Raw genomic sequence first — 12,823 nt, 5'->3', positions numbered from 1 at the left:
TTCTCGATTGTTCTCCAAGTCTATTACCATGTGACTCTGTCTCTGTACATCATACCATGGGTGGTGCTATTCTCCAGACCCATATTAACCCTTGCACTGTTGAGCACTTTTACATTACAATGGCATGCAGGCACACACAACACCTTTGATGGCCCTACTGGCATTTAGCTGCTCCTGTAAATTTTTATGTTAAGCAGAGTTACATGTTTCAATATATTTGATAGTCCCTTGTAGAGGAGATGGAATAAAGAAATTAGAACGGAACCTGGCAATACCTGGTACTTCCCACTGATGACTAAAGCTACACTTCCAACAACAATCTGGTCAGCCGATGTCATTTATGAATACATTATAAATCTTAGCTGTTCGGTGAGATTCTTATGTTGGGTTCCTCGTGGTCATCTGGTTATCTCCATTTTGGACCTGAAGAGATACTTGTCAGGACTCTTCTTAATGGAATTGTTGCTTGTTGACTAATCTGAAAGTTAATTTTAGTTAGGTGAAATTGGTGGGAACTTTCAGTTGATGTTAAATATCTTGCAAGATTTTGTTTAGCTTAGCAAGATTAAAGGAGAAGGTCACTTGATATTGAAAATACACTCACATCCGCTTTTAGAATTTACATTGTTAATGACAAATATTTTTAAATTTAACGTCACCGAGACTTTAATTTTCTATTTATCCATTTTTATAGTTGAGGGAATGGACTGTGAAGATATGCTAATTTATAGGTTGGTTCCAAATTTAAGATCCCTTTTCCTCTTGGTGAAGAAAATTAGGTGGTGGAGTTGGAAACAAATTTGACTCATCACACACTATAACTGAAAAGCAAAATACTACAGGTGCTGGAAATCCGAAATAAAAACTGAAAATTCTGGAAACACTCAGCAGGTCAGGTAGAGTCTGTGGTGAGAGAAACAGAGCTAGCATTTCTTATTGATGATCTTTCATTAGCACTGTATGAACATAGTTATGAAATGTTAACTGGTTTTCTCTGTCTACAGATGTTATTTTATTTTTATTGCATGTACCCAGCTTAACTGGACTGCTGCTAGGATTGCCATCTGGACTGTATCTGTGTGGGTTGTCTGGAAATTTCTAACGTATAACTAACCACAAATGGCATTTAAAAATGGAAGCAGATATTACTTTTAAGGTGGTCCATCATGTTTCATCAACAGCAAAGAAAATATCAGAAGTCATCCAATGTTGTTGGTCACTCCATTACAATCCGCATCATGGGGTTGTTTTGAAGTTTAGCGCTTGATAACAGACTGAAAATGTTTTCTGGTAATAAAAATGCGAACGTGTGGCTTTATAAATTAATATGAAGGTTTTTGCTTCTCATAAGAATTGTAGCTCACATGTTCGGAGAGCCATTGTTACCTGCTTCTCAGCAGGATGCTGTGGTCGTCATGGTAACAGGCCAGTGCGCTACTGCAAAAGGTGCCACTACAACCACCATAGCAGCGAGATTGGCGCTGCAGCAGAGACTCATCTTTACCAGACTTCGCCTCCTCCTATGAACACCAGAGAGTGTGGTGCAGAGGAACTAGTCTGCACTGTGGAATCAGTAGTCAGGTAATCAATAATATTAATCTTTAAAAATAGATCTTCTTGATATATTGTAATGGGTGTTACATACTCTGCCACATTGGTAATGGTTAACCATACCTATATAATAATAGGCTTAACTTCTGTAAGAAAAGCATTCTGTGCACTTGGAAATTCATGGTTATTTCCCATGTATTATGTCCTATGTAGTTTCTAATATATAAAATTATACCATCAATATTTCAGAAATCGTTTTTACATTTTTTGGTGATACCAGTATATATTTTAGTGACACATAGGCCTGCATTTTCATCCTGGAGTCAGGAAAATACCTGGCGCGGCCTGCCCACCTCGCAAAGGCAGTAGCTTCATTGTCGGGGGGCTGAGTGCTGGTTGTAGTCGGGCCAGCCGACCCAGGAAGAGGTTTGGAGGCAGCCACAGGCTACCAGGCATGGAGGTGGGCTGTTTAAAAGGCCCGCCTCGGTGCAGTGGGCCTTTGACCCCGTTAAAATAAAAGCACAAAGTCCCTCTATCCCTCACCTCTCACAGCCCCTCATCCTCCAAACACTCCCCATTTCTCATCCATGCAACCTCATGCCCCCCCACCCAACCCCAGTATCCCTCATGCCCCAATGCCAAGCTCTGCCACTCCACCCACCCCTATGGCCTTTCATGCTGCTCTGCCAAACTCTGCTTTCCACCTACCCCCATGGCCCTACATGCCACCATTGCCAAGTTCTGCCCTTCCACCCACCCCCAATGGCCCCTCATGCTTCCCATGCCAAACTATGCCCTTCCAGCCACTCCCAATGGCATCTCATGCTTCGTGTGACAAACTATGCCCTTCCATCCAACCCCTTTTGACTCCTCATGCCCCCATGCCAAACTATGGTAATTCCATGTGCACTTACCCACTGTACACTGTCTAGAACCTATGAATTCTATAGTGTAGTAGTATGTGTAAAAAGATTTTGAAAAAAGTAATTCATTCATAACCTTCTCCCATGTTGAAAATACGTCATTTCACTGCAAGCTAATAATAGTGTCAATCATCCAGGCCCTTTAAAGTATCAATAACAAAAACCCCACAAACCCATGAAACCACTTGGCTTGTGTAAATAAACATTGTGAAATTGACAGCAGAGATCAGGGAACCTGAGTTGTCAATCAAACAGCATTTCCACTGGGGAACAGGTGTTTTAGAACTCTAATAGTTGTCTGGGCTCTCAGCCAAGCTTACATAATGAGGCTTGGCTGAAAATTCAGACAACCATTAGAGTAGTAAACCATCTATTCTCCAGAGAAAACATTCTTTGATTGACAGCCCAGGATCTCCCAGCGCTGCTGTCAACTTCACAATATTTGTTTACACAAGTTAAGTGGTTTCAAGGGTTTGTGGTTTTTGTTATTGATACTTTAAGGGGTGATTGACACTGTAATGAGCTTGCAGCAAAATGAATCTTTTTCAACATAGGAGAACATTATGAATGAAATACTTTTTTCCAAAGTTTCTTTTACACATGCTACTATACACTATAGGTTCTAGATAGTGTACAGTAGATCAATGAGTGCAGAAGTGCCATAGCTTGGCATATGGGGGTGGGTGGAAGGGCAGAGCTTGGCATTGGGGACATGTGGAGGACCTTTTGAACTTACCTTTTAAAAGGCTCCCCATGCAGACTAGGGTTCATGACCCCTCTGAGGGGCTGTGAACCATGACTGTTTAAAAACCTGCCCTGACTCCGTGAAAATTCTGGAGGAGTAAGGGATGCCTATCTCCGCAATGGAACCAGCCAGGTCGGAAGTGTCGGATGAGGGCTTTTGACAGTAACCACCCTGCACCCTTTAAAGACACTCCCAAAAGTCAGACAGCCCAGGAATTGGGTCAGGTTCCTGGAATCAGGCCCACCCACCATTTTTAAAGGGCTCCTGAGTCATCCCGATTTAGTGAAAATCTAAATCATAATTTAGTTTTTTTATGGGGAGAATTTTCTCCCCTTTGGTGGGCTGGTCGGAAGTGGACGTGGATGGGCGTGGAGCTGATCGCTGCTCGCGATTGGCTGGGCGCCGCCATTTTACGTGGGCGGGCCAATTATGGCCCACCCAGCGTGATGTGCACCCGGCAGCTGAGAGTTGGGGCCTGCTCCGTGCCTCAGGGAGATTAAATGCAGTTGTAAAGTGGTTAAAAAAAAAAGGAAAAATAAAATTATTTAGACATGTCCCCTCATGACCTGGGACATGTTTATGAATTTTGATAATTTTTATTTCATTAATATATCCTTCATGAAACCTCATCATGGATGAAGTTTCATGAAAAATGCGAAGGCCGCCTGGGCTCTTTGCCTGGCCGCCAACTTTAAGGTTGGACGGGCAGCTTTCTCAATTCGGTTAATTGTTTCATTAATGGCCTTAACAGGCCTTTGTCAGGTCGGCGGGCATGCAACCGACTCCAGTGCGTGCCTGCCAAGCGGAAGATCAGAATGAAGTGCGGGGACCTCAGGATGCATGTATGACGTCACCGCGCGTCATTTTAAGCATCGACGGCGCACGCTGAAGAGAAGATTCTGCTCTATATCTTTAGCCTCCATCAGGAAATGCCAAATGCCTGCACTGTGTCAGCAGTTGATTGCCTGGCTAGGATCATAAGTTTATTTTGTTGAACTCTGAAAGAAATAAAATAAGCAAAGGAATGAAACTCCCCTGGCGCAGGGAATGTGGCCTTTAGACTCCTTCAAAATGCTGCCACTACTGATTTAAAGTTTGGTTGTTCAACTAAGAGAATTATTGATGGTTGTGGTCAAAATAAAGTTGTTGAGAGGATTTTTGTTTACAATTGGTAATGATGCTGAAATTATTGTTCCCAAAATGAGAATTTTTTAGCAGTTGCACCTCTGATTGTTTTACTGTAGTTTGCTAAAAGAAGCTGAATATCATGCAGAGCAGCGGGAGTTTGAATTAAATCGAAGAAGACAAATGGGGCTGTCCTTATCCCAACCTTCATTGGACAATATGGAGTATGATAACAAGGATGATGATAAAAATGATCAGCGGCTATTAAGTCAGTTTGGAATCTGGGTTTTGGTAAGTAAATAAAAATGATAATTTAACGCAGCATTTATGGGAAAAATTCCCCCCCCCCTCCCCCCCATTGGGGGGAAGTGTGGGAGTGGGCACGGGCGGGTGCGCCTCCGATCTGCCATTTTATGTGGGCGGGCCAATTAAGGCCCGCCCAGCGTGACGTCCACCAGGAAGCTCCCCCTGTGCGGGTGGGGGGAGAGGGATTCCCTCAGCCGGGGGTGTGCTCTTTCGTACGTGCACATGAAAGAGTGCACAGACCTCCCTGAGGCTAAGTGCTGCCTCAGGGAGATCGGCTCGGAATTAACATTTTTAATAGAAATGATAAAAAAATTTCCCTGACATGTCCCCTCATGTGACACTGTCACATGAGTTGGGACTTGTCCATAACTTTTATTGAAAGATTTGATAAAAATTTAAATACCCTCATGAAACCTCACCCTGCCCGTGGATGAGGTTTCATGCTTTTCCCGAAGCCAGCCAGGGCTCCCGGCCTGTCCGCCAACCTTAAGGTTGGACGGGCAGGTCCATTAATTACCTTAATTCATTTTTCAATGGCCTCTCAATAGGCCGTTGACAGGTTGGTGGGAGCGCAGCTGACTTGGCTGCGCCCCCGCCAACCTGAAAATGGAAATGACGTGGGGTGACGTCGGGAGTTCCACCCTGCCCCCGCTTGCCAACTGGCAGATCCTGCTCTATGTCTATATTGGAACAAACTTAGTGCATGGAAGATAATGAAAATGCCTATGAGTGAATTGAAAGGTGATAATGAGCTGAACATTCTGATTTGGGGAGTGGTGAATGACTCAACTTAAGTTACTGACGCTCATCGAGACCCTAAGGAAGTCTTGATGGGCGCACGCACGGGAGGTTTAAACTTCTGATTGCTGGTTTTACTTGCTGGGCTATTGCACGATTCCCTGCGACAGTGGAATCAGATGGCCAGAACCACGGGGACTTGGGCTCTTTGCCCTATACTTATTCTGGTTTTTACATGGATTTACTCCAAGCTTTTCCCAGCAGGTGTAAAGCTTGCTGAGGAGTGGAGCTCGAAGTAAATCAGCCAGAGTGTCAGAGCGCACTAGCACCACGTATGCCCAACAATGTTCCCCCCTGATGGCAATGTTAATCCCTCCCCCCTAGCAATATTCACATCCGTGACAGTGTTCATGCCGCACCCACCCCTCCAACAATGTTCACCCTCTCCCCCACCTCCACACCCCCAACAATGCTCAATCCTCCCCCCACAACAAACAGAAGTTTCTGTATACATTTAAGAATGCAGGTAGAGAACTTTACTTTCCCTCCTCTGAACAACATGACTGCGCAAGATGGATTTGCCCCCATCACCACCACTCCCCAGTAATGCGTTGCTAATCACTGTACAGTATTGTAGGTTGTGTACTTGACAAACTTTGTGTTATTGTATCACCCGGTTTTGTTTTTCATTACTATGATCACCTAATATATGATGTTTACCATTGAAATGTTACTTTGGGGCAAATTCTTGTCTTCAGTGTGTGAAAGATTAACTAGTAGAAAACGATGGAATAAAAATTGGGCAAGATCGACGGTAGTTGTGTGACCTGCTTGCCAACATACCACCCATGCAGGGGTGGAGATGAGAATTTGCCCCACTAGGTCACATAAATAATTCGTGCAAAACTTCTGTGTTTACTTCTTTTACTGTATAGGTTAGTCTTTGCACTCCAAGTGAAAACACACCTACAGAAAGTTTAGCCAGGTTGGTCAGCATGATGTTTCAGTGGTTTCATTCCACTGCCTACATGCTTGATGATGAAGTGGGGAGCCTGGTGGAAAAGCTGAAGCCTCAATTTGTCACCAAATGGTTGAAGACTGTTTGTGACGTTCGATTTGATGTCATGGTCATGTGTCTTCTTCCCAAACCTATGGAGTTTGCAAGAGTAAGTTTTTTTTTTAACCTGAAAATCCTCCAGGTATATCCCATCCACAAAAAGCAGGACAAAGCTAAGCTGGCCAGTGATGTTTTCTACATCTTAACCTCAGAAATATTCAGCTCCATTCACAGTTCCTCCGGTAATGAAACAGTCTGTGCCTGCATGCAGCAAAATGGGACAACATCCAAACTTGGGCTGATCAGTGTGACAGTTAATACTCTTGTCAGGCAATGACGATTTACAATGCATAAACACCTCCCCTTAACAATCATAGGCATTACCAATAACATGTCCCCCTCACATTCTGGGAGTCACCGTTGATAGGAAACTTTATTGGACCAGCACTCAAATGCCATGGCAACTGGAGCAGGTCAGATTTTGGGCGTTCTGTCACTGGTGACTCATCTTTTGACTCCCCAAAACGTTTCTACCACCTACAGTGCACAAACCAAGAGTGTAATTGTATACTCTCCACTTGCCTGGAGGGTGCAGCTCCAGCAACACTCAAGAAGCTCGAATCTGTCCAGGACAAAGCAGTCCGCTTGATTGGCAGTCATCCATTGGTATAAACATCCATTCCCTCCACCAGCGCTGTACAATAGCTGCAGTGCACCCTGTCTACTTAACTTCTCCCTGAAGTTACCCTCGCTATCTTTAAGCTGCTGGGTTTTTCAAGGTATGGGAAACCCAGCCGACAATTGTATAACCTGCTGCAAAGCTGGTTAAATCTGAGGCTTCCAGTCTCATTAACATATTTCAAATGCTTCCTGCTTCCTGGGAGTGAGTTGGTTGCCTGCCCCTTGTCCCCAGGGCCAGAGTTTAACAAGGCAGCCGGGGGGTGGGGTGCTGACATCTGTCACCAAAACTGATGGAACCACTGCTGACCTGATCTCCGGGAGCCCTGAGGGAATTAAGTCCCTAGTTGGCAGTGGGAAACCTGCTGCCAGGGCTCCTGGCTCGCCCAGGGACATATAATTCCAGGAATTGCCCCAGTAGGGAGGAAATCACGCCCCCCAAGAGTTACTATCCAATCAAGGGCCGGCAGTTTTCCATTCCCGGCAGGGCCACTGGGAGCAGTGACTGCTGCTGGTAATACACTTTGACGTTTGCCAAGGTTGATAATGGGATCCCTTTAAAAAGGTAAGTGGTGGTGGGATGGGGGTCATGGAGTGGGGGTAATCGGCAAGGGGGTTGCAGAGGGTGGTTGAGGGAAAGGGCAGGCGGACAAGCTCTTATCAGGCACCCCCCATTCCCGATGATGGTTCTCTCAATCAAGCACTGTCTTTGAACAAGGGACCCTCCCACCCCCACCCACTTGTCCACAGAAGGCCACAGACAAACTTGACAGGATTTGCTTGTTGCTCTGTCCATCACATGATGGGTCCTCCATCTACTGCTGGTTGAATACCAGTGGAAGTAGGATGAGGCCCCCAAGTGAGCTTTAATTTTCCCACTTAAGGCCCTAAATTGGCATCTGAGCAGGAAGGCCACCTCAATCCTTCCCCCCTCAACCCAACCAGACTTAATCATTAGGAGGTGGCAGGGTCCCCACTCCATACCCTCTCCACCTAAACAAATGGCCTGTGCATACTTTGCAGCCCGCCTCATTGGGCACATTTAATTCAGCCCCAGGACCTAGGTATGACCTGGATGTTGGTGGGTTGGAGCCAGCTTCCTGACACTCTTGGAATTTTTCCCCAGTTAACCCCCCATCACCCCCTAGACCTCCCCCCCTGCATCCAAACCCACACACTCAAACATGTTAAAGTTTTCCCTATAATGTGTTAATATTATTCTATAACATTATGACCACATTGAGCAAGACTGTTGATTTATTAAGATGATCGTGAATGCACAGCAATTGAGTGAGAAAGATAGATTAATGTTTGACTATAACTGTTAATGAATATTTTTTTAAGCTAGTGCTCAGATTAAAAGCAGCTTGTGTTGTGGATTGCATGCACTGTGAACTGCATTAAAGATGTGCAAAGTTAATTCATGCCTGACATTGCTATATAGAACCCTTAATAGTAATGAAAGGGTGTGAAATAGGAGCCTTCAGCCTGTTAGTTGTGATTGAGCACATGTCCCAGAATTGAAAAGGCAATATAATAATTCATCAAAGCTTGTTCCACAGAATTCAGTTGGATTAGTAAAATATGTAAAATGCTTTCATCTGCTCAGGATCCAGGGGGATGAATTTAATGGCTCTCAGGATGTGGGAAGAACGACAGGGTGACTACTTGATGTGGTCCTGCCATTGGGGAATTTTACCAATGACAGGACTGTAAGTGGACACGCTACTGGCCCAAGGAGGGGGACAATCAGTTTACATAATTAAAGGGCCTATTAAGGGCTATTTTATCATGCTGTTGGCTTTTGTTAATGATGGGATGAGTTACTTTTTTTTTTACACCCATAGGATGTGGGCGTCGCTGGCTAGGCCAGCATTTATTGCCCATCCCTGATTACCCATGAGAAGTTGGTGCAGAGCTGCCTTCTTGAACTATTGCAGTTCATGTGGTGTAGGTACACCCACAATGTTCTGATTGGGTGGGCAGCTCTTGGGGAATAGGACAGTAGCCCTAGAGACAGCCATTTAGTTGGCTTCCAGCGGCAAAATTCAGGTGGAAGTTCCCACCGTCTGCTGGTACATGCTGATGATACACATTTTCTCTTGATGTTGGGACCTCTGCTGATGGTAAAATCCTGCCCGGGATTTTTGAACAAAATAAACTTGTAGTTCATCTTCCAAAGTCTCAAACTGGCCCTGCCTCAGCTCCTATGCTTCCAGCCAGGCTCAAAATCTGACGGTTAAATATTCAGACCCTCAGCTCTGACTACCAATTAACACTTTAAGTCCCAGATCCTAGTCACCAATCAACCAGCTTGCCTCTGAACTCTGACTGCAAAATGCATGTTGTTTCTGTTGCCATGGCTGACTACACTCAACTTCTTTAACCTACCGAGGGAAAACTCTAGAAATCCCTAAAAAGTAATCGAACATCACCCCAAGGCATCTTGTCAATCTTACAACCTTCAGCATTCAAATCTGATTGGATGCTTTCCATCGATGAGGTTTGCATGGTCCTAGCAACACAGAAAAAGTCTTACTCAAACTATAGTGAGGAAACATGACTGCATTTCAGCCTCAAAAGATGCACACACAATGACTATCAAGCAACTTCTTCCTAATATAATTTACTAATTCTATTATGAATTGCTATCATAGCAGATTTGAAGCATATCCCTTTTGTCCAATGCCAACCTTCTCTTTAATCTTCTCTAACCTGTCCCCTCCATTTTTGCCTCAAATTAGTGTGAGGAGTTCATGGACATCTTTGAAAATTGAGACCATCCATTCAATTCCTTTTCCTGTATCCCTCCCACTCCTTTCGACCATTGACATCTGTGTAGGCGCTATGCTTTGGAGCTCCCCCCTAAACCTCTGTCTCAACCTCTCTCTTTTGCTTTGCCGATAATTAAAACCCACCTCTTTGACCTATTTTAGTTGCCCCTCCTAATATCTCCATCTGTGGCTCAGTATCAGCTTTTGCCTGATTATGCTCCTGTGAAGCGCTTTAGGATTTTTTTTTCTACGTGAAAGATGCTATCTAAATGCAAGTTGCTGTTGTACTGAGGCAATGTATATTTTCAGGTTGGTGGGTATTGGGACAAGCGCTGCAGCACTGTGACACAGCTAAAAGAAGGCTTGAATCGAATCCTGTGCCTTATTCCATACAATGTTATAAACCAGGCTGTGTGGGAATGCATTATGCCAGAATGGTTGGAATCTATTCGAACTGAGGTGCCGGATAACCAGTTAAAAGAGTTTAAGGAAGTTTTAAGGTACGTGCAAAAATGGTTGTCAAATGCTTTACTTCCATTTCTTTTTTTCTTAATTATAGTGCTTGAGATCATAACTTTTATAACATGCCTGTGGCAATAAAATCAAAGGGATAAAATTACAAATATTTTCATGGAAGTAACAAGATACCAGAATAATATTTCCACTTTACTCATGTTTTACAAAATTCTTTCAAAAATGGTTGAACTGGAATAGTGTAAGCCACTATGCTAAAAGCTTTGTGACACGTGATCATCTCTTTTCGGACAGTTTACTCATCCATTCAATGCTTAGTAAGAAAAAAAGACTAGCATTTATATAGTGCCTTTCATGAGCTCAGAGTGTCCCTGAGGCCTTTACATCCAATGAAGTACTTTTGAAACATAAGAGGCAATTTACTACCCTTCCTGGCAGGCAAACTTGGAGTTGGGGGAATTTAATAGGACAGGAGGATGTGGGGTGGGGATTCCGATTAAGTCCGGGGCGGAAAGGCTTGTGGATGGTCTTCCCCCCTGGATGCTAATTAAGGCCCTTATTGCCCACTTAAAACTTCACCCTTCCTTCACTGGTATCCAACCAACAGTGGGCAGGAGAGTTGCCATGCAGGGAGCCCAAAAAAAGCTCTTTTGGGGGGGGGAGGTCCCAGCGAGAGCCACCCTCTGCCCTTCCTTCTGACACCCTCCACCCCTAGCCAGCATCCCTCTCCCCACGACTCCCATCCTGCCCTCACTCACCTGTGGCCTAGCGATCCTAGGTCTCTGGTGTTTGCATTACCGGCAACAGCTCTGCTCCCAGCGATGCTGACAGGCATTGGGGAGCTGCTGGCCTCTGATTGGCTCACAGCTCTTGGACAGCGGGATTCCTGCCCCCTGAAAACCTAAATCCTGGGGAAAGCCCAAGGCTAGCCAGTTAAGTGCCTGATGGGCACTTAATTCTAGTGAGCCTTCCCCAACAGAGGCAACGCAACCTACCATCCGTTTTCCAGCCAGTGGGCTGGGTCCCCGTCACCAACATTAAACTTTGCCCATAGTCACTGTTGCGGTGTGGGGAAACAGCAGTCAATTTACACACAGCAAGCTCTCACAAACAGCAATGTGGTAATGACCAAATAACCTGTTTTCTAATTATGTTAGTTGAGAGATAAATATCAGTTAGGGCACCAGGAAGAACTCCTTTGTTCATCAAATAATGAGCTTTTTCCTTTGCCATTTTCCTTGGGGGCATAGTGGTATTTTCACTAGACTAGTATTCCAGAGACCCAGGGTAATGCTCCAGGGACCTGGGTTTGAATCCTGCCATGGCAGATGGTGGAATTTGAATTCAGTAATCTGGAATTAAAAGTCTAATGATAACCATGAAATTGTTGTTGATTTTGTAAAAACCCATTTAGTTCTCTAATGTCCTTTAGAGAAGGAAATCTGTTGTCATTGCCTGGTCTTGCCTACATGTGATTCCAGACCCACAGCAATGTGGTTGACTCTTAAATGCTCTCTGAACAAGGGCAATTGGGGATGGGCAATAAATGCTGGCCTAGCCAGCAGTGCCCACATCCCATGAACAAATTTTAAAAAAAGGTTGTTTGGTTTTGTTAGCAGTATATTCACTGGCTATCCTCCTTCAGCAGACTCATTTACTTAAAAAAACTGATGCTTTATCCAAATTCTCCACAATCTATCTTGATTGAATCTTGCTCTGTCCATAGCAAACAAAAGTATTATTCACTTGATAACAGGTTAGGAAATACATTGTGGCTCCCAAACAGCATTCAGGAATGATAACATGGTCAATCTCCTGTCTGACTGGTGAATTCACTTGCTTACCAATGACAACATCTTGAGTGCATTGAGCTTTGAACATTGCCAGTCTACTAGGAGTTTTGTGGAAGTTAATCAAAATTAACCAGGGAAAGACTTCATGGGGCAAGTACTTTATCATGAAATTACTTTTTTTAACTGCAGACACTTTATACTTTAATATTCATAGAATAAAAAATTGATATAAGGTATCATTCTATAATTGATGTGCCAAGTTATATTTTATTTGCATTTCTGTTAGTGGTTTTGATTGGAAGATAATGTTAACATTAATCTATTTCAGCAAAATGTTTGATATTGAACTTTGCCCATTGCCATTTTCCTTGGAAGAGATGTTTGGTTTTATTAGCTGTCGATTCACTGGCTACCCTGCTTCAGTACAGGAACAAGCTTTACTTTGGCTTCATGTAAGTGTATATAAATTATTATTATAAATGATAATTATAAATAATTTGAAAACTTAGTATTAATTTCACATCTATATTTTAGTTACATTTGAATAGTGCTGGTGATATAACTTGTCTTAACTCCATGCTCCTGCTGTAAAACCTCTATTCCAGCGGTGCTAATGACAGCATCAACCATACATTGTTGCCAAGTACCTACTGCATAAA

At 43.8% G+C, this 12,823-nt stretch overlaps 1 protein-coding gene across 1 annotated transcript in view; it reads left to right on the top strand.

Annotated features, from left to right (window-relative positions):
* The window catches only part of unc79 (unc-79 homolog, NALCN channel complex subunit), a 201,467-nt gene that overhangs the window by 59,982 nt on the left and 128,662 nt on the right, over positions 1 to 12,823 (top strand). The window contains exons 12-16 of the mRNA XM_078562184.1: positions 1,352 to 1,581; positions 4,464 to 4,635; positions 6,324 to 6,554; positions 10,207 to 10,397; positions 12,493 to 12,616. Of these exons, the coding sequence (XP_078418310.1) occupies positions 1,352 to 1,581; positions 4,464 to 4,635; positions 6,324 to 6,554; positions 10,207 to 10,397; positions 12,493 to 12,616 (948 nt within the window). The remainder of the gene's footprint in view (positions 1 to 1,351; positions 1,582 to 4,463; positions 4,636 to 6,323; positions 6,555 to 10,206; positions 10,398 to 12,492; positions 12,617 to 12,823) is intronic.

This window comes from Cetorhinus maximus, chromosome 18 (genome assembly GCF_964194155.1).
Source record: "Cetorhinus maximus chromosome 18, sCetMax3.hap1.1, whole genome shotgun sequence".
Classification (NCBI taxonomy): domain Eukaryota; kingdom Metazoa; phylum Chordata; class Chondrichthyes; order Lamniformes; family Cetorhinidae; genus Cetorhinus; species Cetorhinus maximus.
Note: the sequence above shows the minus strand (reverse complement) of the source record. Positions and strands in the feature narration are given on the sequence as shown.